A 26,190-nucleotide genomic window follows, 5' to 3' on the forward strand; every position below is an offset into this window, starting at 1 on the left:
GTGGGGGGGAGGGGGGGAGAGGGGCCAGGAAGTGTATTTCAAACACATGTTTTTCTGCAGAAGAAAATCTGTACCAACCTCCGAGTTGAAAGGACCATATCTGTGGCCAGCAGCATCTGGTTGCTCAGAGTAGAAAGCATAAACATAAGGCCTGAAAGAAAGAAAGGTCTTGTTCAGGATAGCTTTCCTTCTACAACAAACACCCCAGATCTGTTAGGTCAAGTCAAATCAAGTCAACCTTCCAATGAGAGTGGGCTTTATGGAAAAAGAACTGTTTCTCAATCATAAAATCATACAATCATTTAGCAATCATATGTTTCCATGGTACGATTAAGCAATTAGTTGTTCTACAGTTTTATGAAATCCAAGGACACATGCAGGGAGGCACATGGGGTACCATCTGAGGACACATGCTCTTTCTAAGTCTTGCAGGAGAGATCACAACAGCAGCTTGCCTGAGCTTTGCAGCGAGCAGCATGTGGGAACTTGCATACTAAAAACTACTCATAATTAAAATCTTAACATTTTCCCACTGCTCAGGGTCCAGTCCTGCAACTGCCATTGCCTGTAAGGTTGTTAAACCATATTAGACTCAGTAGGATAAGAACAATCCAAGTTAATCCATGTAACCACGTGCTTCTTGATAAGAAATAAATTCAAACCATAGCACACATTTATTGACAAGAATCAAAATGCTGATGCTTAAAAGCTGAGATTAAAATAAAAGATTATGACTAAACACAAATCCCAAACAAATCCTTAGATCAGCGATAGCATGTAACAGACAAAAATTATTTTTAGAACTAAATTTCCTCTTGCTCTTCTAGCTACTTTTAAGGAGAAGACAAGCTAGCAGTTATCCAACAGCAGAAGCCAATAGGTGAATTACCTTTCATTGTCTGGAAGGGTTAGCCACTGCAGTATTGTTAATATTCTGCGCTCATGGGGGATGACACTGGACCACAAAATACAAAAATATACCTTGTTATCATTGGATACAAAAACTATCAACACAGTCTTGCTATGAACTGCTTCTAACCTGATTAAAACCAATTATAACAACATTATTTGCTTTTATTATGCTGTATCTTCTTTCTTACTTGATCTTTATTCTTATTGTGCAAATAGAATTGCCTCAGATCTCCTGGGTGTCCACACACTTCAAAAGAAAGATGATTAGAAGTTTGTAACTGGAGTCAGAACTCAAGGCAGTAAATCAGACTGTTCTAAACAGGACTGAATACCATTTTGGTAGCTTTAACCCAGATGAACCTTTTTTATGTACAACGGTGCTACCATTGGATAGATGGCATGAGTAAAAACCATTAAATTGCTCACATCAGTACAGGTTTAATCAGTCATCCTGCTCTGGTAGTCTTGAAGACACTGGAAAAGTTCCCATTGACTTAATGGTAGCTAAACTGAGGGTTGGGCTGGTGTAAATGAAAACAACCATCTGACACACCAGGCCATCAGCATGGTGACTTGCATAACTTTGACAGCTTCTCACTCTGCAGAACAAACTCGTCCTATTTCACTGTTTGTGTCCCGAGATTTCTCACTTGGCTGCAGAGGCCAAGTTCATGCTATGAGAATGACTAACCTTATAAACAGCTGTTAAAATTAAATAGCTCATCCTAGGAAAACTCTGCAGGTCAGTGACCATGCAGCTATTTTAATACAATAGCAGTGTCAGTCCAGATTCCATTAGATTAATAGCAGAATCCCAAGGCAAAAATCAAATACAACTGTCTTGGATTCACCATGCTAAATTGAATTCAGCACTCTTTGGAAACATTTGACAGAAATAAAAATGCCAACAGCCATTTTAAAATGAGTTCATTTTTAATGCCATGTAGAACAACAGTGGTCCTCAGTCTCTAACTACAGAGAAAACTTCTGGTTGTAAAACAACTATAAAAATGAGAATGTATGCTAAAATTTACAAAAAAGGCAATATCATAAAGCAGAATAATAATCTTGGGTATTGCCCAGTTTTAAAATGTATATTAATTGTGTAATGAGAAAAAACCCCACATTGTTTCAATTAAGTAATTTGTGACTAAGATGGTTTTAATGCTTCTGTTTTCCAAAGTTTGCTTGAAAACTCTCAAAAAAAAATTCTGTGTCCCAAATTAAAAAATAGAGTTTTTATATATATATATTTCATTTATACATAAAGCAGCTGTCTTGCTCGCTTATTATTGCAATTGGTGTGACATATCCTTGGTTGCCTTCCATAACATTTTATATCCCCAAGCATTCATTGGCCAGGGTGTTTATGGTGACTATGTAGTTCTAGAGCTTAGGAATCACATTAATTTCTTTGTTTTGTGGAGCACCAGACTGGAGCTCTGTCAGATCTTGCAAGCCTAAGCCTATCATCAGGTTTGCGCATGGTACATTTTATTTTATTCCTTCCATATGCCAAATGATACTTAGAGTAGCAATGAGTATTATTCCTAATGGAATCACAAAAAATAGGCAAACCTCTTTAGCACTTCAACCTTGACAGTCTGCCCATTTAATTTGCTCCTACAACCCTGCCATTAAAATGAAATAGAGAGACTGATCCACACAAAATCCTCAGAACTCAGAAATTACGAAAATTCATTCATTTTTGGTTAAGAAGACATGTCTTAGCTGGGATAAGGGAAAATAATTTGGAACCGTTAAACAAAAGAATAAACAGCAAAGATCCTCAAGGCTGTCTTTTAGGAAAGGGAAATTGGATATCTTACTCAAAGGTCAGACTGGATTGTAAAATGAATGAGTCAGGCTTTGAGTCAATTAGGCTGTTGATGTCAGATGACATAAGAGGACAATAAAAGAGCCTTCCACAAATGCTCAAAGGACTAGCAAACATTACTAGCAATACTAAGGACATGAAACAACACACCATGAAATTAAAGAAAGCAATTTATTACATATTCACACATCTCTTCTTCAGACAAATGCTAAAAATCAGCGTATGAACTTAAAGCAGCAAACTAGCATCAGAAACATTGCACAAATGAAACAAGGGAGGCTTACAGGTATGGTCTCCCAGCTGCCAACTGCTTAGATTAAGAAAAATGACTTAATAAACTCTTGCATCAAATTAATTCTGAACTATTAGTTACGAATCTCCAGAAAACAGAGTGCACTTACACAGACCAGAAGAACGTGCCAGCTTTCACCCCTTGCTTGGCTGCAGTAATCCAAATCTAATGAGGAAATATAAGAGGATTAGAATGTGTTCAGATCTTTAATGACCCTCTGAAATCAAAAGAAAATAATTTTCAAGACACATTCTTCTAGCCTGAGCCTAGAGGTGAAAATTGCAGTTTTCAGCCTGTGTCCCCAGTTCAAACACATGGAGTGACAAACCTATGGAAATTCTGTATTGGTGGATCAGCCACCATGCTGTGGGCTTTCACCCCTAAAACTCTGTGTTGCTTTAAATACAAAGCATTAAGAATCATGGCCAGGCATTTCTCCAGTATTCCATTTAATTTTAAAAAAATAAGTCATTACTCCCCTGAGCCTTTTAGTGTTAAAGTTTTGGAGGACGCTCTGCAGGAAGTAACACGGCTTAACACCAAGCAGTGTCTGCATAAACGTGCCTCTTTCCCCATATTCCAGCACCAGTAGCCATGAACAGAAAATGTGTTAGAAAAGAGAACACAAAAAAGGGAACAGATGAGCGAGTGGGGGTATGAAGCAGGCAATGAGGGACATCTTCCTCCATAGATGCTTAAAAACTTCTTGAGCTCACCCCAAGTGCTTGACGGAAATGATGGAAACAATCTCCATTAATTTTTCAGCTCCTTTTTTCACTCCTTCAAATCCCATATATTTTTCTGCCTACAAATCAGTTTGGAGCAGGAAGTTCCACAATGTAGTCATGCACTGCACGAGTGTATTTTTGGTTTTGTTTGGTTTCAACTTGCCAGTATCTCTGGAGTTAGGGTACTGTTCTCATACTTTGTCAACAGGTTATTAATCCTTTCTCTTCCCACTTCTATCCAACATTCATGATACTCTCCTTTTTTTACTGCTTTTCAAGCATGAGTAGCCTTAGTTCATTTGATCTTTCTATAATAAAAGCCGTAACATACCACTTGTCATCCTCATTACCCTTCTCTCTCTCTCTCTCCTTCACCCACTTTCTCTTTTCTATTCTTTGAATATCTGTGTAAGTCAGGTGAATGAGAATGACCAAATGTCAGAGAGATCCACAATCAAGGAAAGCAAACAATATGAGTTTATAACCCTACAGAACCAAATTTCCCTTGCAAGGAACTATCCAAATTAACTGAAAACACATTTCAAAAGTGGTAATGGTGTACAACTAGATTATTTCTTCCCATCATTTATGCATACTTACCCATTTCATGAGCAGTTAAGCCAAAATGTAGTTCCCTTACTTCATAATTGCAAAATCTTTGGTTTACTTTATATAAACTTTTTGAAAACAGATTCCTCTACCTTGCTCAAATTGGCACTCAAAAACTGTCATCTGGGCATGCACTGCTCAAATGTCACGACTGAATTGTTCATGCATTAGTCTTAATTGAAATAAATTTGGCAAAGTCTGATGAAAGATTATTTGCACACTGAAGCTATAGTCAACAGCAACTAAAATTGGTATCATGTTATTTGTGGGAAAATTGATCATCTTTGCCTTTCCAGTGCCCTGGTCACACCCTTTAACTTATCTATTATCTTTTGCTCTTCCAAATCTTACTGGACTCACTCCAGTTAAATTAAAATCACAGCTATAGAAGATCTTTTGTTTTCATTGTATTCTAACTTTCTGGCAACTTTTTTCAAGGAAGAATACATCCATGGCAGCTCTATAGAAATGTTGGTTTTCTAAATGCAGCAAGAGCAGGAGCGGAATGGCCACAGATATGCAGTCCACCCTTCTCTGTTTTCAGGTGTTTCTCCTCAAGAGTCTGATTTCAGGATTGGTTTGTATTAATCTATGCTCAAGCTGCCACCAAATGGGGTGTCTCCCAGGTATCTCCCCCAGCATTTTCAGCCTCAGCCTTCCACCAGCACTGAGGTTCTCATGGTAACAATGACCACAAGATGATGTGACTGCAAAATATCTACTGAAAAAAAATTTAAAATGGCTTTGAATTTATACTGGAATTTGGTTTTGAATTATTGAATAATGGGGTTATTGGCTTCCTGTGCTCACAGAATATTAGCCTTAACGGGACAGGACAGAAGAAGGCAGGTGAATGGGAGAGATGAGGAAGCATGCCTGCAATCCACTCATCATGTCACTGGGCCTGTACACTGCAGTCAGAGGTGTGACTGCAATGTAAGGATGCATCCACAAGCTCATTTGTGTCATATAAATCACCACAGGGTATATACCTTCAGACTGCACCATCTGTCCTAAGGCAGATGGTGTTTAGCTAGGGCAGAAGCTACCCCATGTTCTTTAGTAGTTCATGGACTTTCCAGGTGAAAAAGAACCCATACTTAAATCTATTACATTTTACTTTGCATTGCTGATTTATTCCTAGAGTAGAACCCCTCTACGGCAGAGAAAAGAGATCAAATACAAATTCAACATGAAGAATGTCAGCTCCACTGCTGTTATGCTCTTTGGTCTTGCACTGCTTGGAAAACCATTGTCCTTGCAGAACTGCAGCAGGTTTATTTTTCTTTGAAAGTGTTTGTGTTCCTGCAAAGTTTAAATAATTTTGCAGATATCTTTGGGAAGGTACCAACAAACTAAGTCCAGGGAATTCAGCACTTGGATTTTACCATCTGCTAACTCTAGTTTGACTTTCTATTGCTTTGGCCTGCACAGGTCCAAGTGGTCCAGGCTGCCTCTTTAGCCAAATCAGACCAGCCAAGTTCCACCCTCAGCAGCTGAAGCTGTCCTGTGCTGCTCCTCACTGTTTGCACTGCTGCAATTACACGTGACCCTGTCTATTTTAGGCAACATTTTTAAACACGTATCAAAAGACACTCTCCCTCTGGCCAAGCAAGCGAAACACTAGTCATAGAATCATAGAATAGTTAGGGTTGAAAAGGACCTTAAGATCATCTAGTTCCAACCCCCCTGCCATGAGCAGGGACACCACACACTAAACTATGTTGCCCAAGGCTCTGTCCAGCCTGGCCTTAAATGCCTCCAGGGTTGGAGCATTCACAACTTCCTTGGGCAACCCATTCCAGTGCCTCAGCACCCTCACTGTGAAGAGCTTCTTCCTTAGACCTAACCTAAAGTTCCCTTGTTTAAGTTTAAACCCATTAGCCCTTGTCCTACCACTACAGTCCCTAATGAAGAGTCCCTCTAGGCCCTACCTACATTGCCAAGGTGTACCAAGCATACCTGCAAGAAGGCGTTCAGTGTTTTTTATTCCTGTTGAGCATAGAGTGTGCTTCGTGAGTGCCATGTGAAAACAGCATTGAAACACCTTGCTGGAGCAGGAGTAATGTTTTCACTGTTATTTGTGCACTCTTAAGCGAGCAGTAAGGGTCCAAAGGCACCCCAGCTGGCTTCAGACAGGAAAAACTGCACCCTCTCTGCTCCCAAGTATTTCACCTCAGGAATTCAGCCATTTACATTGGCAGTAGCTGTTTGGATAAGGACATATGTCTGTTGCACTTGAAGTAAGCTCAGCAGCAAAGACAATGATCTGTTGAAGACAAAGACCAGCAAATCAAAAGGCCAGTATCTGACTACAGCATTTAAGAAGTGAGTCTGAATGACTCCATCCTGACTTTGCCAGGCAGAGCCTGGTTCAACTCAAGGTTACAACAAAATACTACTGGACTTCCCTTTTTTTTCTTTAAGGTGGGAAGGTGGGGGCCTTTGGTTTATTTGAAACCAAAATAAGAAAACTCAACGCTATTCAACATCACACCTAAAGCTGCTACTCACAGCAATACATCTGCAGACACATCTTTGAGCATGCAGAGTAGCAGCAGTCATCTAGATGGAAGAATTTCTATCAGCATTGAACAAGCTTTAAATCAAATTTCCAGTGCATTTTAGAGTTGTGACAGTTACTGCTGATGGATTTAATGGTACAATCTCCCAGAAGCGTCCTTGATCAGCCAGACGCTTTACTGGCTAGGTAAAATTAGACAGACTGGAGCAGCTCATAGGAGCACATAAGTTTCTTTATTACCCTCAGCTAGATGATAGCAACTCCAGCAGAAAAGCATGGCAGACTTACTGCAGCCTAATCACCAGTGAACATCTCTCACTAAATTAAATCCATTATCTTTCAAGTCAAGTTATACCTCTCACAGGCTAACATGACTCTACACTATCAGTCAACGTAGGATGGAAAAAAGAAGTTATCCAGTGCCCTCTGAATCTTTCCCATCCAAACCAAACTGAAATTAAAATGGGAATAAGAGTTCTTGTTCCGTTTCCTCTCTGTCAGTTAGTCACAGCCTTAAAGTCTATTAATCCTAGATGTTCCAGTACTCAGCATGTAACTGCAATGCGTTATATATGCTCTGTGGCTGGTCACATCTGTTCAGGTCACTTATCAAGTTTGCTGTCTTAGGTGTTGCAAGGTCAGTACCATTTGTGAGCTTATGTAATTTATTTGCCATATGTAAATACGTTGGTTTTAACTGTTAATATGTTAGTAAAACAGCTGACTCTAAAATTCTATGTCAGATGTTTGCATATGGGACAAGCCTTATTGTATTGCAACCTATATAAAGGCATTATTTCTGAATTAATTTGCTTGAGCAGAGAGAAGGGGAATAAATATTAAAAGAACTAAAGATTAACCATTCTGTCTTCAGACCATGCCACAGCAATTAGAGAATATCTAACTTTTCCAGTACAGATAAATTAATTTTAACTAATAACCTGTTAAACCATGGACCCACAGATTCGACGCTTACAGTGGCAAATGTCACAAGAAATAATATACATGCTTTTCTAGATGTATATGAAACGTATCCTATACATTGAATTACTGTCATTTTTATATCTTATGTGTTGAATGACTGCAATTTTTCTCCTTTATTTATGGATAAAAATAGACAGACTAAGCAATAGTTTAGGTGGCAATGCCATATGGAACATGGAAGTCCCAAGTTTTCCCTTCTGCCTGCTAGACACATTTGCACACAGATACTACATACAGAGTTGAGATAGCTGATGAATTGTCTTTGAAAGCCTACGCACGAAGTAGGGCATCTCCCTGCTTTTAATCTGCCATGAATAAATAAAAGCCAGTAACTTTGCAAAGGCTGCCTTGTGTTTGTTGCATTATGAAAGGACTGGCAGCAGCACATCTCAGGTCAAGGCTGATGGGGGGGACAGCTCTGAAGTCTAGCCCTTGTGCCAAGTCGCACAAACCTGCTGGCCAACTAGGGAAGGGAAAACACGTACACAAGTTAGTAATACATGAATGGGAAATCCCTTCCAAATCCAGGCAAAGGTGGTAAAGGGGAAATCGCAGCATTTCCCAGGAAAAGAAACATCTACAAGATTGGCACATCACTACATCAAACCAAGATATGGAAAAGTACTGCTTAACAGAAGCCAAAGGCAGCTGGAGCCTACTTTAGTGCATGAAGTTACTTGGGATGAGAAAAGAGTCTCAGTGTCATGAAAAATGAGCAGTAAACTTAGGTTCCCCCCTGGGAGCATGGGTCCTGTTGCTCACCATTTCTGAGATGCTGTAGCAATATGAGGAGTGGTTTTGCGGCTGTTTCCTGTCAAACACTTTTGTTTTGAAAACAAGGTGGTTTTAAGCTTACATAATAAATCAAGGTTATAGACCGAATCAGAAAGACTGGATATCAGGAAGTCCCACAGCCAGCTACAGCACCTCAAAACACTTCCAAGCTACCTTTTCCTCACTTCTTTTCCTAATGCTCTCAAAATTAATTTCTCATAATTCCTGGTGTAGAAACATTCAGCTACTCATCTGCCAAATCCCACAGATGTCCATGGTAATCTGGCTGTTTCCCAGCAAGATGCTGAGTATTAGAACAAGTAATTAATAATTAAAAAGAAAAACAAACCAACACCAACAAAACAAAACACCACTAACCCCCCACATTTTAATAAAGCCAGATACAATAGGCCATTTTCCAGGAGCAAGGAAGTATTTCAGAAATTATCAGCATTAAATGACATTCTCTTCTAGGCAGTGTTAGTCATAATGCGAGGCTGGGGGTCTCAGACAGTTTTTATGCCCTCCTGGAAAGAAAACTAATAATTTCCAATTCTGTGCAAACCAAATCCCACTCTGCAGTTGTTTGAGTACTCCAGTTTGAGACCCAAGACCTAAAAAGAACCAGATGAATATGTGATATGACAGGCAAGAGTTTATGATATGCAGAGCAGATTTCCCTTCCTCTCCCCTTAGTTATACTTTTTCAATACCCAGCTACTTTTGGCATCTATGTCAGTGTGATATTTAGAGAAAATTATAGATAGTTAGAACAGACTGTATCTAATCCATATATAGATGGAGATACTTTTTTCTCTTATAAAAATCTGAAATTCACTCATCATATGTGCAATTCTTCCATGTGCAGGGTCCATGCATATCAGATTTTTGCAAGAGATCTAGAATCTCCTTACCCAACCACTATGGCCACCCTATCAGGTTTGCCAAACTTACTGGTTTCCCTCATATTAAATGCATGGGAATTGAACTATAGCTCTTCCTTTACTCATGTTTCAGTTTCCTAAAGACATCTCCAGTTTATTACATTATTTGTGTATTTTTCCTTTTTAACACTTCTTCAAATCAGGTTGATTTTATCGTTCATACTTGTTCAAGCAACAGACTGCCTGTCCTCTGAGGATTTCATCCAACATATGGTCATCCACTGTTGTGTAACTTTCTTGAACACTTCTCAGCTGTCATTTTTCATGACCCTTGTTTACAGTCCAGAAAAACTTCTTTTTGCTGGAACAGCAAAAGTTTTTCTAATGGCCATATGTGGGAAGTACCAGTATTCCCCACTCAACACAGCAGGTGTGAAGTATTTATAGACTTAGATTGGTACAAATATCATGGTTTAAAAATAGAGACATTTGTATAGTCCCAAACAGTTACTTCCCCACTAACTCCTACCTAACTGTGATTAAGGCACACATAATTAAATTACAGCTGCTTAACAAGTTGTCACACAGCAGTTAAGCCACAATATTGTCTGTGAGCCTGCTGCCTGAATGCAGCAGGAACGGTTTGTTAGCTGTGTGGCTCTGGCTGTAGCCGAGATGAAGGAAGAGGCAACCCACTGCCACCCTTTCACTGCTCCTAGTTTTGATCCTGTTTCTTTGCTCACATCTAGGAAGATAAAATCTAGTAAGGTTCCTCACCTGCTGCTCTTGACACAAGGCATGCTTAAAGCTAACCTGGGTCATAGTTGGGCAAGGCAGTGTCTATGCTCACTCTTATGCTGACAAATTTTACAAGAGAAAAATAACCTCATTTTGGCTCAGCTACAGCCAAACACATCTGCCTGTCACATCTGCCTGCAGCTTGACATTGCCTTGTCTCACATTTGTTGTGGACTAAAACCACATGCAGACAAATAACACAGACGCTTGTTAAGCCTAAAGCCATCTAAGTAACTTCCTCTAGTCTCTTGGGATATGTCTGTTTTAGAGTGATTTGGGGGATGACACTGATCACTCCAGCAAACAGCAGTGACAGATTACGGTGTACCAAACCCATTCCGATTTCCCCACCTCTATCACCTCACTCTTTTGTGGGGTTAAGTGTTCAGGAAGCAATTAGTGCAACGATGTGTGCATGCACCATGGCTGCTTGCATGTAAAACTTGTTAGTTTAATTTAAGCCCACTTTTGTTGGCAAAGCAAGCCACCAGAGCATGCACTGATAGGGGAGAAGCGCAGCTGAAGCAAGGGGACTCTTCTGAGCTGTAGTAATGAGGAGTATTTTGAAGGAGGACATTTCTATGCCCAGAATAAGGATTCAGAGCTAGAGAAAACACCAAATCCAACACTAACCTTAAAGAGAGGACTTAGTTCAGCCACTGCTGCTGTGCTCAAGGCAGAAATTAATTCACAAACTTCTACAGCCTCTGCAGCAACTCAGGTAACAGCAATCTCTTGTGGACTTAATTATGAAGTTGTGCCACACTATGCTGACAGAACATTAATACTAAAACTGCCACAAGGACATTACTAGGATGAAAACACAAGAACCCCATAATGAAAAGGAAACATTATGGCACTGTGACAAAAATACAGTGTTAAACTGCTGCCTAAAGTGAGGGGTTTTTCCTAGCCACATCTAATTTACACGTATCAATGCAAGCACCTTTCCATAATCAATGGCTTTATTATACTGAAAAGCAAAAGCCAACTCAAAACATTAGGTTAAATTGATAGACACAGGGCCAGCCAGGGGGAGATTAGGTACAAATTGTTCACAGATGTATTTTTTTAATTATTATTTTTGGCTATGTTCCACGGCACAGGGGGAGGGGAGGAAAGGGAGGAGGAAAGGAGGAAGAGGGAATCTGAAACTTACTGGTTGACCTCCCCACCATCTGTGATTGAATTTCTCTCGCCCTCGAAGACTGAAGCTGGCATCAAACACTGGGTCATACATTGAATTGCCAACAATTCCATGTGATTCAGGATAGAGTCCCTTTGTGCAGAAATAGATTAATTAGTAAAACCCTAATGCACACAACTCCAGTTCTTCACAGCTATCTGCAAGTACCACTGAATTATTGTAAAACAGGTATCTTTGTAACTGCACACCAGGAAAGTTTTAACTTAAAGATAAACTTTAAGTTTACCTTTAAGATAAATTTAAGATAAATAAGTGCATTTAAAACTGGCTGTAGTAAAGTAGTAGAAGATGATTGAACTGTGCTAAAAAGCATAAAAGCTCCTGTTACTCAATACTTTAAAGTATTTTCACACTGGTTAAAAGTTAGTTTGAGGCTATTTACAGTAAGCAAAAATTTATGGAAAGAAGATTGATTTGAACTTTCAATTCCTCTTCATGTATTCCTTTTCTGGGAACAGTAATTCATTCTCTGGTTGCAAGAGTAACACTTAACATTTCCATTTTATAATGTTTTATCTTCACCAGAGTCTCTGTGAGATAAGTTATTTCCAAGAAAAAAAAAAAACAAAACCAAACCAAAAACAAACAGAAGAGGCAAGTCACCCAAAGCCACAGCACAATTTGTCCAGCAATAAAGGCAACGTAAGAAGTTTCTGCTCTCCTCCCTTTCTCCTGGCCCTCTCCCATCCCCAGCTATTTGTTTCTCCATCCCCTCTTTTCTCTTCCCATTTAACATTTGTGCAGAGGCTGCAGGAAAGAAAGGAAGGATTAAAAACTACAGCTGCAGGTAGGGAGTCCCTTATCTCAGTTTTTGGGGCACTGTCACATGGGAGCGTTTGCATGCCAGTGTGGGGACAGCCTGGCACCGGAGTGCAGAAGTGATGGTTTGTTGTACTGCAGGGCCAGCACCGCATCCAACACACTCAGCAACTGTAAACTGTAAGTCAGCTGCTAAATCAGCCCCACTGACTTCAGCTACTCCAATGAAGGAACAACTGCTGGTTGTATTCTGGGTAGGGTTTCAGGGTGGTTTTTTCCCCCCCTAGAAAAACTTTGACCTGTAATTACACAGCAGTACAAATAACTGCAAAAAGCAGGCATTAGAAAGCACAGGAAAGCTGTAATACTGTGTATAATGGTGAGGTATCTCAGAACAGCAAAATGCCAGAGAAAATACTTAACATAACTGAAGACTAAAAAGGATGGACAGTGAACAGTGTTATTAAATAAAACAAAACCTTGTTTCCCATAACCTACATTTCTGCTGCAGTGCAACATTTTATCATCAAAAAAATGTTCATAGGGACTTACAGTAGCAAGAGTGTACAAGTTAGGGAAGGTTTTCGTAGGGTAGACGGGTCTCATGTAAGGAGAATGTGTTCCACAAGATCCTGAAAAATCAATAGCAAATGCAAACATTAGGAAGTGAAGCTCTCAGACTTGGAAAACAAAACCAGAAGTTGTCATTTGCCTGGACTCAAAATGCTGCAGAAACTGGTTAAATTTTAACCAATTTAAATGAATGTTCTGCCGTGTAACATTGGCAGGTCTTCCCATGGGACAGTAGTAAATCAGTCATGCACACTTTGTACTTCACAGTAAGAAACTGAAATAACACAGAGGACTACAAAACTAGCTGCATTTCCATAGACTGTTTTACTTTCTGAGCTAGTCTCCTTCCAGAATCCAGACTTATTGGGAGTATCTAAGTAAAACAACATGAGAAAATGCTGGCTAATTGTAAATGATAAATACAGTAAAGCTGCGGTTTCACAGTGGGCTATCTTCAACATTTTTGAATCAAGTGGAAAATTTTTGGGTACCTCCCAACTAGCCTACAAAAGTATGATACATAATGCACTAAAGATTTCTTTCTTTGCTGACAAAACCATATGAAGGTCACTGATTCTGACCAGCATTCCTCAAAGCAGCAGCTCTCTTCCCACTCTCTGATTGCAGGGTGCTCCTTTAGCCAGGGTGCTTTTTAAGTTACCACTTGATACCATCTAAACCAAAGGGGACTTCTGCCATTTCACTTTCATGGAAAAAAAGACTTAATCTTTGTCAGACCTTTCAGTCAGAGGAGCCTTGCATTTGCATTTGGCACAGCCCTTCTACCCACCAGCTCACACTTACTTCTGTTGCTCAATGAACAATGGAAACAACTGGGCTGCAAGAGATTGTATTTCATTTATTGTAAGAAAACAGATGTACTCACTGAGTTTTTCAATATTGGGCATGACCTTGTTCCCCTTCTTCATATATGATGCACGGAAACCGTCAACAGAGAAGATGATCAAAGGGGGACGGACAAAGCTAAAAGCAAAAGCAGCAGGAGTGTAAGGCAGCATTACAAAGTGGGGTTTTTTTCTATTTCCACTTGCTCACTGAGACTCCAGAGAATCTAAAGTACAGTTACTACATATGATATATAACTTTTTTGCTTACTTAATAAACCAACAGAAACTGACAATCTTCATGCTTAGTAACATCCAGTGTTTACTGACAGCCAGTGAAAGGACTGAGCTCCAACGTAAAAGAACTTCCTTGAGCAGCTAAAAGCATTTAGCCCAAAAAGGCAAGGGTTTATAGAAGGACAAGGAGAACAAAGAAAAACAGTATGCATGAGTACCCACCCTAGCATACAATCTGTAGTTAAAAACCACATGTCTTGTGACAGCTGGTCTCTCTTCACAGACAAAAGTGCATGTGGCATTTTGAGTGAGCTCTTGAGGCAGAGCTCATTCTCACATAATAAAGATGACAGTATTTCATGTTATGTAATCACATTTTTATTTAGTGCTCCTGCTGCCTCCTAAGCAGACAGCAACGTGTCCTGGTCACCTGCTGTTGGGGTAAGCAGTCATCATTGTCACCAGGAGAAGCACTGGCTCCTGTCTCCTCCAAACTGTCTTTCTAAAAGCACAGACTTCACAGCACCTGAGCAGATGCTTACCTCTAAGGATAACAGTGAGCCAACTGGTCCCTAAAGTGCTTACTTTCTCGGTGTTGGCCATGTGCTCAAGTACCTCACTCAGTCAAGGCTGTACTCCATTGCAGTTTGGAAATCCTTTCACTTAGGAATGGAACATTAAAAGTACAAAATTCAATTTAAAAAAAAATGGCTTGAACTATGTTCACATATGGATCAACCTGAATTTTATTGCAACCAGAAAAATCTAAACCTTTCCACTGGCTTCCAGGGAGTTTGGTTACCTTCCCTATGTGATAAGGGAATCAGGCAAACTGATCAGTGGGTGATCAAAGACAAAGAGTTCAAGCCCACATATCACATCACTACTCATCTAGCTGCTCAAAGCAAATGCCTATTTATCAGCCTAACTGTACAAATGGTGAAGCACAGGAAAGCATCCAGCCCTGAGGCATTCAACCTGTGAGATGGGGCAGTGCAGAAATGCAATGCTCAGAGGTCCGAGGTAGAGCTAGGGACCATTGGCCTTGCTGCACTGGGATTTGTGCTTGGGTAGGAAATACTTACCCTGCTGGACATTCAGGAGCCCTTATGTCTTCACAGTCATCATCCACCCAGTGGGTTTCTCCTGTCAGAAAAGTCACATTGGAGTTTCAAAAAAAATAAAAACTAAAGCTAGCTCCAGGCAATGGATTCCTGTGTCATAATTCCCATGAATGATGAGCAGGTCTTTTCACAAAACTGAGTAAATGATCTGGTTATATGCTCAAACCATGACATCTATTCAACAAGAATATCCAAACTAGCACTCCCAGAAGTGCTCACTCCTAAGAGTGTCCTTTTGACCGCAGGAGACAGTGGTTACACTTCAGCCACAGTGGTCATCTATTTCATTTTTTTATATTCAACCTGTCAAAACCAGGTAGTGCTGCTTCTGGCTGTGAATTCCCACCCTCCTTCCCACCAGCTCTTCTGTCTCCATGAGTTGATTCAGCTGGCTAAAGACACAAAGCATAATTCATTCTGGGGAAGAAAACCAACTCTAAATAGTTTCCAGCTGATCAGCTCATGGATCAGGTAAGACTCAGACACAGCTAAAAAAAGCCTTAATACTCTTTCAGAGTTAGATTAGTTAAAATTACTTCATGTAATCAACTATTTTCTTACGGTTTTCACTGCTGAATGCTGTCTATAGAGCGGCTCATGACTTGCACTTTCACAGGTCAATTGAAAAACAAATTATTAGCTAATGAGCCTAGCTTCCTGAACCTGGCACTATTAAAGGAACTGCAGTTCAATTAAAAGAACAAAACAAAAAGTACCATAGAAAAGATCTGCAGGAAATATGTCCTGCAGCAATTCCAGCTGACCATGACGGGAGGTGGAGGGACTATTTCCAAGAAGGAAAAAAAACAAAACAAACAAAAAAACCCCCCAAATATACTATCCTCAGATAGGCAAAGACACAAAAGAGGAAACACTGTTCTTACATGAGGCTTGGTCCTGTTAGAGTGCCAGGGTAATTGAGATTATTTGTTATTAGCCAGTTCAACAAAGATTATGTACATTAAAGCTGGAGACATGTAAATTCTTCCGTCTTGACCTTTGTAAGAGGGAGCTCACAAAAACCTGAAAACTATACCAGTATTTAAGTGGTCTCAGCCTTGGGTTTCTTTGAGAAGGGAAAGAACATAATCTACAGGGCTTGCTGGAAAGTACATATATCATTTGGATTCCAAACTCGAGAAAAAAGTTAGTTTTCAGTGTATGGATCTGGACTATTATAATTTTCTGAACATATGCAGTTGGCTAAAATTGCGTGGAAGAAAAAACTTCAAACTGTAACCCTTCCACCAGTAAAGTTAACGAATGGAAATACTAAGAACTAGCTGAGATAAAAAAAGTGAGAACCTGTGGACTCATTAGCGAGGATCAGAAGATCTGCTCTGAATGGGAGACACATTACACAAGGCAGGACAAGTTCCATGAAGTCAGGGTAGAGGATCAAAATTAAGCCTTCACAGCCCATCCACCTACCAAGGAGTGCAGTCTGTACTGCAGCCATGGTGTATCTAAAGGTGGCGTGTTCATCTAAAGCCCATGCCACCATCTGCCACTCACAGCCATTCTGTATTCTCACATCTCCACTCTCACTAACAGACAAACCCTACAGGTGTTAGGCCAAGTAGTTTTAAGAAGGAGCTTTTGTGGTGGGGGTGGGAGAGGTCTTTAAAACAGAGATAACATATCTAGGAATGCTCCATTCCTTCCGAGACCATCAGATCTCTCTGCTGTCCCTGTGATGCAGGCAAATGCATCTGAACACTTTTGTGTTTTGGTTTGAATTCTTGTTCATCCACCTACTCCTCTTTCTATCGTTACCTCTACAGGCAAAAATAATGTCCTTCTACCATCAATAAATTAGAAGTATTAACCTCTGCTAGTTCCCAAAATGTTCCAGTGCAATTCCCCATTCTTCCCCCCATCCTCTGAAAAATCAGAACAGAACAAGAAAAGATTCCCCCTTTAAAAGGAAACTCTTTACCCACAGGGCTGCCTTCTACTGGGTTTGGAAAGATAAGAAGTAGAAAGGACAAAGATGTACCTTTGCAAACGACTTGATAATTAGTACAACAATCTCCTCTACTTAAGCAGTCTTCAGAGCAGTGACATGCATTGTCATCATTCCTGGTTTCTCCACAGCGATCTTTGGTACATTCCCAGCCCCGAGCTAAAATATTCATAAAGTAAGCAAGAATGAGAGATTATAATCAAAACGAAAGTACTGACTTGAGCCATAACGACAATGCTCTAGTCATTAAAGTTGGAGGTAAAGTTTACAGCCCATTTTAGTGATTTCAAGACATCTGAAGTTGGCTTGTCAACCAGAACCAAAAAGGACCCTTGTGTCCTGCAGGTGCAGGAGTGCTCCTCCACCCACCCACAAGTGCTTCTGCTACCCTCAGGTATTGTACTCCAGGCTCTGTACAGCCTGAATGCCAGAAAAAGTGTGGAAAGCAGAAGACAAGAAAGGACTTTGACAGGAAAGCGGTGAGGCCTGAACCACAAACTAGAGATTCTGATGTTTCTTGGGTAATCCAGTCTTTTCCTCCCAATGACTCCTGTCCTTGATTCAATCCATAGGAAACGAGAACACTGAAAGGAGGTTATGTGGATGCAAATTGATGCTTTCCTCCCATCAGTTTCTCACTCACAGGGTAAGATTCAGTACCAACCACAAAAGTTATGAGAACAAGAGCTGTTCTTCAAGGAAAAGCATGGCATGCCTGCTGTAAAACACCCCAGACCTTCTCATCTTGCAAATGAAGTTAGGATCTAAGCACTTGTCTAAACTTGGGTGCTCTTTCAAGGGCAGTATGTTGCTGCGCTTTGGAATAGGCCTAATAATGTAAGGATATCATTTTCCACATCCTGGCTCAACGAAGAAGAAACTTTAAAAATCACTTCAGAAAACACCCATCCAGTAAAAAACACACCACATCTTTTATCCGCTTTTTTCCTTCATTTGGAGCTTTTTCCTATAATTATGTAGTATTTACAGATATACATGTGATAATTGAATTAATAAATGCCTAGGGGAGTATATGACAATTCAGACACCAGTTTCAAGGTCCATGCAGGTATCCTTACACATGCGGACATGATGCGCTGCAGACAGGAGGCTGAGAAACTTAAAATCCATCCTTTGGTAACAAACATCTTGTATTGCACTGAAAGTCTTCAAAAAGAATCTCTCTCTATGCAGACATTTACACCAAGAACAAAACAGCATCAACCTAAAATTCAGAAGTTTTTAGCCTGGAATCAAAGTAGTTTTTCATACTGGATTAGCTCACCATTTTTTGGTACCAAGCTATTAATATGATATCATTAGAAACAGAACTGAGGAAGTCAGGACTTCCAAGCATGGCACATCCATAGGCAATGATATTTTTAATCATTAGACTTCTCTTCTGGCTGCTTAATAAATGAAATTCCTTGATAAAGCAATAAGGATTTTGATGGCAAATATAGCAGGCACCTGTGTCAACTCTGACCACTGTGCAAACACTCAAGGAGATGGGTACAACTAATAATTTAAATGCACTATACTAAGAAGTAAAACATAGCTCATGGTACTCTTTGAAGTTTTTCTTGCCTATGACTCATGATAAAAGTAAAAAGAAAATGAACCCAGTGCTGTATTTCCATCCTCCAGGGACCAATGAATTGAAGTCAAACTTTTTTACCAGTGTGTTATATGCACCCTGACATCTGGAAATTTGAGACTGGAGCAAGGGTAACAAGCCCAGCATGTCACCTGCAGCTCATTCCCAGCAGACCCATGCTGCTTCAGTGCTTCCAGCTTCCGAGGCTGCTTCACAAGCAACCGCTTGCCCACAGACATGAATTGTTCCAATATGAAGTTACCACTTGGGAGAAAGGATGAGAGAAAAAAGGATGGCTGACACAGAACGACCAACCTCCAGCCTTTACCATGGCTTTCTTTCATTGCAACTTGGAGATCAAACTGGTGCCTGATCACTGAGTATTGTTTGTAACTGCCTATCAGAAGATCTATTTTCTAAGTAGTATGAATAGTACCCTGCTTTTTCTGCCCTGGAAACCATAGCCGAAGCCCAGCAGTAAGGAGCAATAGGTATGCATCCCTACTGCTTCTTGCAAGGAAATATGGGCTTCATTTTGAGCTGAGCCAAGCCTGCCCAGCAAGACAAGGTGAGGTAAGGAGGATATGCAGGTTATGGCAGGGAACTCTGGTTCATCAGGCAGGTCCCGACTGCTGGCAGAAACCAGGTATTGGCAGTGCCTGACAGTGCGGGACAGGAGACCCATCGTACCTGTCTTTAAGCACAGCTCATCAAAGTCCAAGCAGCAGCTGTTGTAGCTCTTGCACAGGTTGTCACAGCGGCAGCCAGGAGGCTCTGCCTCTTGAAGTTCAAAGCATCTGTTTTTGCAGGAGCCAGAGGTATTGATCCAGGGGGAATCTGACAGGACTGTGTAGAACAAGAAACAGGGCAACATCTGTCAGGCTGGCAGAGGTGGGATGGGCGGCTCAGCCCTGAGCCACCCAGATGAGCAAAACCTCTGCTGCCTGCTCTGGGGAAGGGAGCAGGGAGAGAAGGGTTGCTTGAAGGAAAAAAAAAAAAAAAGAACAAACTCCAAAAAGGTTGCTTTTCTGGGGGGGAGGAAGAAAAGAGGAAGGAAGCAGCATGCTGTGATAACGTCCTGCAAAGAAACACCCCTGGCTTTACTTCTGTAACAATCAAGAGATCATTAGCAGAAATGTATTGAAGTCTCCGAGGCCCTATTCCAGGAGCTGCAGCTATTCCTCGGAAGCAGGCCTTTGTTTTCAGAAGCCAAGTGACATTTTCATGGCTGGCTGGGCAGTTTGCATAGGAAAGGACTACAGTTAATCTACATGTGGTCAGCAGGACTTGGTTTGCTACACTGGAAGGTGCCAAGTCAGTGTCAAGCATGAAAGAAAACTCAGAGATGCTGTACCTTTTGGTGGGCTTCTGCAGAGCATTAAATCATAAAAACTTAACAAAATACAAAAATATGTAAGAAATCAATATATTTAATGTGTATAACTATATGAAGGACTGCCAGCCTGAAAACCATGAATAATGTATTAGACTTCAATAATGTGTTTATTAGCAAGGGCCGTTACTGTCAAAGCTGATATGTACTTTTCTGCTCTTTTCTCAAAACTTAGTATTTTACACACTTGATACATTTTATACATTCTTCCTATGAGAGAATTCTACATAGCAGCTTAGATGAAGCAGGAAGATTGTGCACTGCTTTCTAGGGTTAACTGTATTTTATGAAATAAAATAACAAGTGTTATGTTATTCCTTAAAAACAGAGGTGTTCCAAGGAAAATTTCACAATGTCTTTTGTTCCTTGAGAGACCTATTAAGCCTTTGAAATTTTCTTGGGGTTTAGTTTCTTTTAGACCACGGTTTGGTTTTGGTTTTGGCAAACCTCACCGTGATTAGCAGTATGATTTTAAGAGGACTGATGCAATGGCACTTTTGGGAAACAGTTGCCCTAATGTTTTCTTATATTTTTTTCTACTGTTTTACATAGCTAAAAGTTTAGTCTCCACATAAATCGAGAGGAAACCTATCCCAAACAAGGTGCCATTATCTCAGTACCATGAGAATGGATGGAAAAAAAGATGAAGGTGGAGTTGGAGGTGACACTGTAGTGGCTGATGTCCCACCAGCTCCCGTCCTCAGCACTACTGCTCCACCACTTTCCTTGGAGTGGCACTGGCACTAGCTGGACACCAGCATAAACCACCTCAGGGAGCAAACCTGGCAGCAGGTTGACCCTACAGCAGGATAATGGGTAAGAAACTCAAACCTACCATGGCTGCAGTCATGGACCATGGCACTGGCAAGGCACATTTGTAGGAGTGCTGGGAAAAGTAGTAGTAGACAACTGTGTCTCTCTGCTTTTGTGTTTGGGTTGGTTTTTTTTTTTCCAGTAAGGTCAGTAATGCTAAGTAACATCGCATACAGAGTGAAGTTTCACTCTATGGTATGTACCATGCAAGCATGTTCTTATTGAGCCATCATTATTTTGGCCATCTGGCATTCCAAGAAGCTAAGTGTTGTGTATCTATGCTGGCAACACAGAGATCAGTATTTTCTTTGCTCACATAAATAGGCCACAAAGCTATGTTAGAAAGTAATCACACAAGAATTGTTTCAAAGCATGCCAACACTCAGATATTTTCAGAGATATGAACTCTTGTTCCTTATTCTTAATGACGGCTGCTTCCTGACAAATGCTTCTGAAAAATCTTTTACTAAATAATATTTCCATGTTATTTAACCTCTTCCACTACTTTCCTTTTTGGAAGCTAGGTAATATGTAATCACACATTCAGTAGGCTGCAAATCAAGTATATTATGGACTCAAAGGTATTACGTACTAGCTCACACTATATATCACTCACACTGGCATTGCCCTCTTCATTTCAAATCGATGAGAGAGATCATTTCAGAAGGTCAGAAAGACACCAACATGCATTTAGGAAAGAGAAGGTGTAAATCTGATTGCAGATTACATAAGGGACAGAGTCACCTGCAGCCCAAGGAATGCCTAGCTGTTGTAAAGAGCAGCTCATTTATCTGGAGCTGGAACAAATTGCCCACAGAGGCTATGCAATCTCTGATCTTGGAGATTTTGAAGAACAGGTTAGACCAAGATCTGTCAAGAGCACTTCAGTAATAACTGGCCATGTCTTGGGATATACAGAGAGTCTACATAGCTGTTCAAGGTCCTCTCTAGCTCCATCTTCTATAACTGCAGGTAGGCTTTCCATCTCATGTAGGAACAGTTTAGCCCAACCACCTTGCCCATTATTTTTCACATCTCTTGACGACCAGTTTATTACTGATGTGACAAATTATCCTGAATTACTTAGCAAATTCAAGTCACGCCTCCTGAGCCAATGTAGGACACTTTCCATACAGCAACAGGAAAAAGGACTTGTTCTAATTCCTCTGATCTCTGAATACATTAACATCATACCTTTGTTTCTAGTGCTTGACCTTGCCTTTGCAGCCAGACCATGGTTTTCAGGTCATGCACAATGCCATGGCAGAATAGCTTGAAAATACATCATCAGGAGTTCCAGCCCTGGTGAACGTTTTCAGATTAACAGAAACCCCTGTACAGAACAATCCTGTACAATTTCAAGGTCCTTTTCAAAATGCCTGCATCCCTCCACAGCTCCTGCAATCAGACCACGCAGCACGACCTCAACATGAAGATCCTCCCCTTCTCATTTAATACATAAAGCTCTTCATATCCTTTTCCATGCAGTCTTTTTTTGGCCAGCTGAGCTCAGAACAACCATCTAGGGATTGCCTCATCTCATTGGTTAGAAAGAGAAGTTACTTAGGGCAGTAGTGCCTTCCTGATTCAGTCCATGGAGGTTATTATGTTACTATTGTAAAGTGCCATATCCAACTACTTGCTCTGATTCTGTCCAACTACAATATTAAAAAAAAAAAAAAATAAAATAAATCCATTTACTTCCAATAGTATTTCAGTGCTAGAACTGCACAATATAGACATGCTTACACAGTCATTGCGAGAAGGAGACTACCTTGCAAGAGTGACATTTTGGATCCTGTATGGACCAACCAAATACCTATACAAAACAACTGTAACACTGGTTTTGCTAGGTCATACTCATGAGCTTGCATTTCATTTTTGGGAATGCCATTGCAACGAGTAAAATTTCAATGAGAAGTCACATGAAGGAAAAAAATATATCCTAACTGTTATAATACAAGAAATAATACTCCATTCCTAACAATATGCTTAAAAACCCAGTGAGAAGGGATAGAAAAACTTCAGTGTTTCTCCTTCCAAATTTTAAGCTATTATCCTCTCATGAACAAGGAACATGCCTGAGGAAACTAAAACCATTTACCCTGCAAGTGCTTACGAAGATTTCTAGGAAGTGCATAAAGCAAATAACTCAAAGTTATGAAAAATTTTAAGTCAAAAAACTATTTTGATGGCACAATTTCCTGGGTACAAATATTAAATATCTCAAAAATGTATAAGGGCTTATATACCTCTACACAGTAAAAAGAGAACAAGAAGGGACATTTAGGCACTATGGTACTTCTTTGACACACATTTTTATGGCACTAGGAAAAAACCCATGTTGGTTTTGACTCATAAAGGAGGTCTATGCTAGATGAAAACTGAAATTTGCTTACAATCATGACATACCTCTGCAGAAATAATTGGTCTACACAGTAATGGTTGGTAAAGAGCGTTTTGTCAATCTACAACAATTAACTAACAATACCAAGAAACTTGGAATAAATAAGCCAAGGCAGAGTGACATTGCAAAGGAATTTATACCAATCTTTTGTTCTGGATATTTCATTGCACTGGACTTCTGACAAAACATAACTGGAAGTCATGCAATTAGGAGAGCCCAAATAGCTTCTTTGATTGCTGTGCTTTTAATTTGTTAAGAAAAGCACGTCTCCAGTGTCACTTTTTACTTTCTCCTTTAGACAGATGTTACTGTAACAACCAAGCTGCATAGACACAGAAGGGACAAAACCCTCCACCACTCTTCTGTCTCTCATTGTTGCACCCTAGACTGGACTACTTCAGTGCCGTGTGGTGGTCCAGTCCAACCTATCAGCAAATTCTCCATAGAGTGCCAAAAGTACCCCATCTCCTGCCCTCTTGCAAGAGATTCTGTATTATTGCTTCCTATTTTTCTGGAATGCTGAGCTAAAACTTGTGCTATTGGAAACAGCACACAGCTACTGATCCCAGCGGTGGTGGTGGCACAGGGTCAGAATGGTTTGGGTTGTTAGGGACCTTAGAGATCACTTAGTTCCAACCCCCTGCCATGGACAGGGACACTGTTGAACAGTGCTGGTTGGCTCAGCAGAGTTGGCATTGACCAGCTGCAATGGGTCACCAGTAACAGACTTTGGGACTTCAGTACAAACCAGCTGAGCAGCCCTGCACTAAAGCCTAGATGGTCACCAGTGACAGCAAAGAAACTGGCAGTCAGGTATTGAAGACATGAAATGCAGATCCTTCACGTCACTATTACACACACTATGCAACTACCGTAGAAGATAAAACCAGAAATATATGTGGTGTTCAAGAATTTTTTTTACTGTTATATAAAGATCAAAACAATGCCCCCTATCTTTCTGATTATCTAAAATGCCTTTGCCCAGTGATCAGCAGCCCTGACTGTGTCTGTCATTAAAAACCAATTCCCATGAAAGAGGAGGGAGGGAGAGGAGGACACAGATACATTACCAAGAACACAACAAACTTAGGCCACGATAAACAATTTTGTAATTAAAATTCACAAGCTATCCTTACACACAGGCATTGCAAATGAAACCCTTTCACTTCAGTTATATTAACCAGCTCTAAGTCAACGACCACAGGTTTCATTTTTCCTGCCAAAGGAAGACACACAAGTCAAGGCTACTTTCTCTTTAAAAAAAAAAAAAAAGACTAGTTTTCCATTTCATATACTTTTCCATTCGTACTCTGCCTGAGCTCACAAACCCCTGTACTGCCCCAGAACACAAACAACAGTCTTTCCTGTGGCGTGTTCTTGCTTTCCTCCAAAGAAAAAGGGAGGCGGCAGAACAAAACCAGAGGACTCAGTGACGGCACATCTGGGTGAACACCTGCTCTCCTCTGCCCGGCCCTCCCCGCCGTCAGATGTCTGCCGTCTGCTGTTCGCAAACCAGCATGACCTCAGGAGCCGCAGAAATCCCAGAAGCGTTTCTCGGCAGCGCCTCTCGAAAGCATTCATCAAGTTTCTAGAAACCGCTTCAATAGCTACCAAAATAAAACCAGGACTCTCAAACCCACCGGGGAGCTCCTCTTAGCTCTTGAGGGAAAGCGTGTGGAGCACAGAACATGACAAATGCTGCAGACGAGCTATGCGAGCGGACTCTGAGAGACTGACAGTGCTCAGTCCTAAAATAAGCCAGATTTTCCATAGTCACATGCACACAGAGCAAAAGTTTAAGTAAATAGGAGACCTATAGGTGAGTCCCAAAGGTCAACTGACTCAGGCTCGACGAGTTATTTCTTCTCCTCTATATCCTAGAGGGAAAAGGAACAAGCAAACTACTGTTTCGGAGTAGGAGTGGTTTCTAATCACACTATGTAACATAAGGGTATTGCGATGTACAATTTATGTCCGTTACTGTACCTGAGACCGGGCCCTCATCCCATTCTTCAGATCTCCTAAATCGATTTGCTGTAAATCCCATGCAGACATTTACTCCAAAGGCAAAAGCAAATAAAGATATAACCTGCAAAAGTAAAACAGCAAAGTAAGCAAACAGTGCAAAGCGCAGTGCTTGCGCGCTAGGAGCGCTACGGTTAAAGGGGCAGAGATGGTCCTCTGTACATTGGAGCTCCCCAGCACTGCAGTTCCCATCACTGGAGCAGCAGCTGACAGCGTCACCCTTGGAGAGTAACACGAACCAGGAGGGCTTTATGAATAAAACATCTCTTGCTGAGGCTGAAACGCTCCTTTTTGTAGGAACTTATTCAGAAGAGCCGGGCTACTCCTCCTCTGAAAGCAAACACGCTGCTCTCCTCCCTACCTGGCGCGGGCGGACGCAGCCCTCCCCAGCCATGCCAGAGCCTGCTTGAAAAGCCTGCGCGCACCCTCGCCTTTTCCTTACGGGGAGCGCAGAGCTCTGTTTGCTCGGGGAGTTGGGGCTATTAGCTACAAGTAATCCCACCTGGTGAGGTTGACAGGCTCGTGTGATTTGTCCAGGGGGTGATTTCATCATGTTTCACTCACAAATCGCAGCTCCGAGTGCGAGAAGCTCCAGGCATCATCCCTCGCTGCGCCCTCCCCCAAACACACACACACGCACTCACACACACGCTTTTATGTGGTTTCCTCTGGCAAAGCAGGGCTGTCTTGTGTTGCTGCGGCCAAGAGCTGTTCCTGCTCATTTTATTCTCCTCGCAAAAGCAACATGGTTAAAAGAGAAACCAAATGCATCTCCATCTGGCTCAGAGAAGAAAAAGTGGAGAGGTTGAAGCTCACTCGGGGCTGAGAAATTAAAATACCCCGATGCCACCTTCAAACGTCACCAAATGCTGCAGTGTGATGGGATCAGTGTTCCCTGTGGG

General features: G+C 40.9%; 1 protein-coding gene across 1 annotated transcript; it reads right to left on the bottom strand.

Moving 5' to 3' along the window:
- Window positions 1-74: 74 nt before the first annotated feature.
- Window positions 75-25,837, bottom strand: LOC104406457 (ectonucleotide pyrophosphatase/phosphodiesterase family member 2-like; the record flags this gene model as incomplete). Its single annotated transcript, XM_010015427.1, has 11 exons — window positions 25,650-25,837; window positions 25,250-25,352; window positions 19,341-19,496; window positions 17,087-17,212; window positions 15,049-15,109; window positions 13,768-13,865; window positions 12,861-12,940; window positions 11,502-11,621; window positions 3,151-3,206; window positions 890-955; window positions 75-151 (listed from the first exon to the last, which is right to left on the bottom strand). Coding segments are annotated over exons 1-11 (976 nt in total), but the record flags the coding sequence as incomplete, so codon positions are not given.
- Between the last annotated feature and the right edge of the window lie 353 nt (window positions 25,838-26,190).

The sequence above is a fragment of the Nestor notabilis genome, unplaced genomic scaffold (genome assembly GCF_000696875.1).
Source record: "Nestor notabilis isolate BGI_N333 unplaced genomic scaffold, ASM69687v1 scaffold6015, whole genome shotgun sequence".
Taxonomy (NCBI): domain Eukaryota; kingdom Metazoa; phylum Chordata; class Aves; order Psittaciformes; family Psittacidae; genus Nestor; species Nestor notabilis.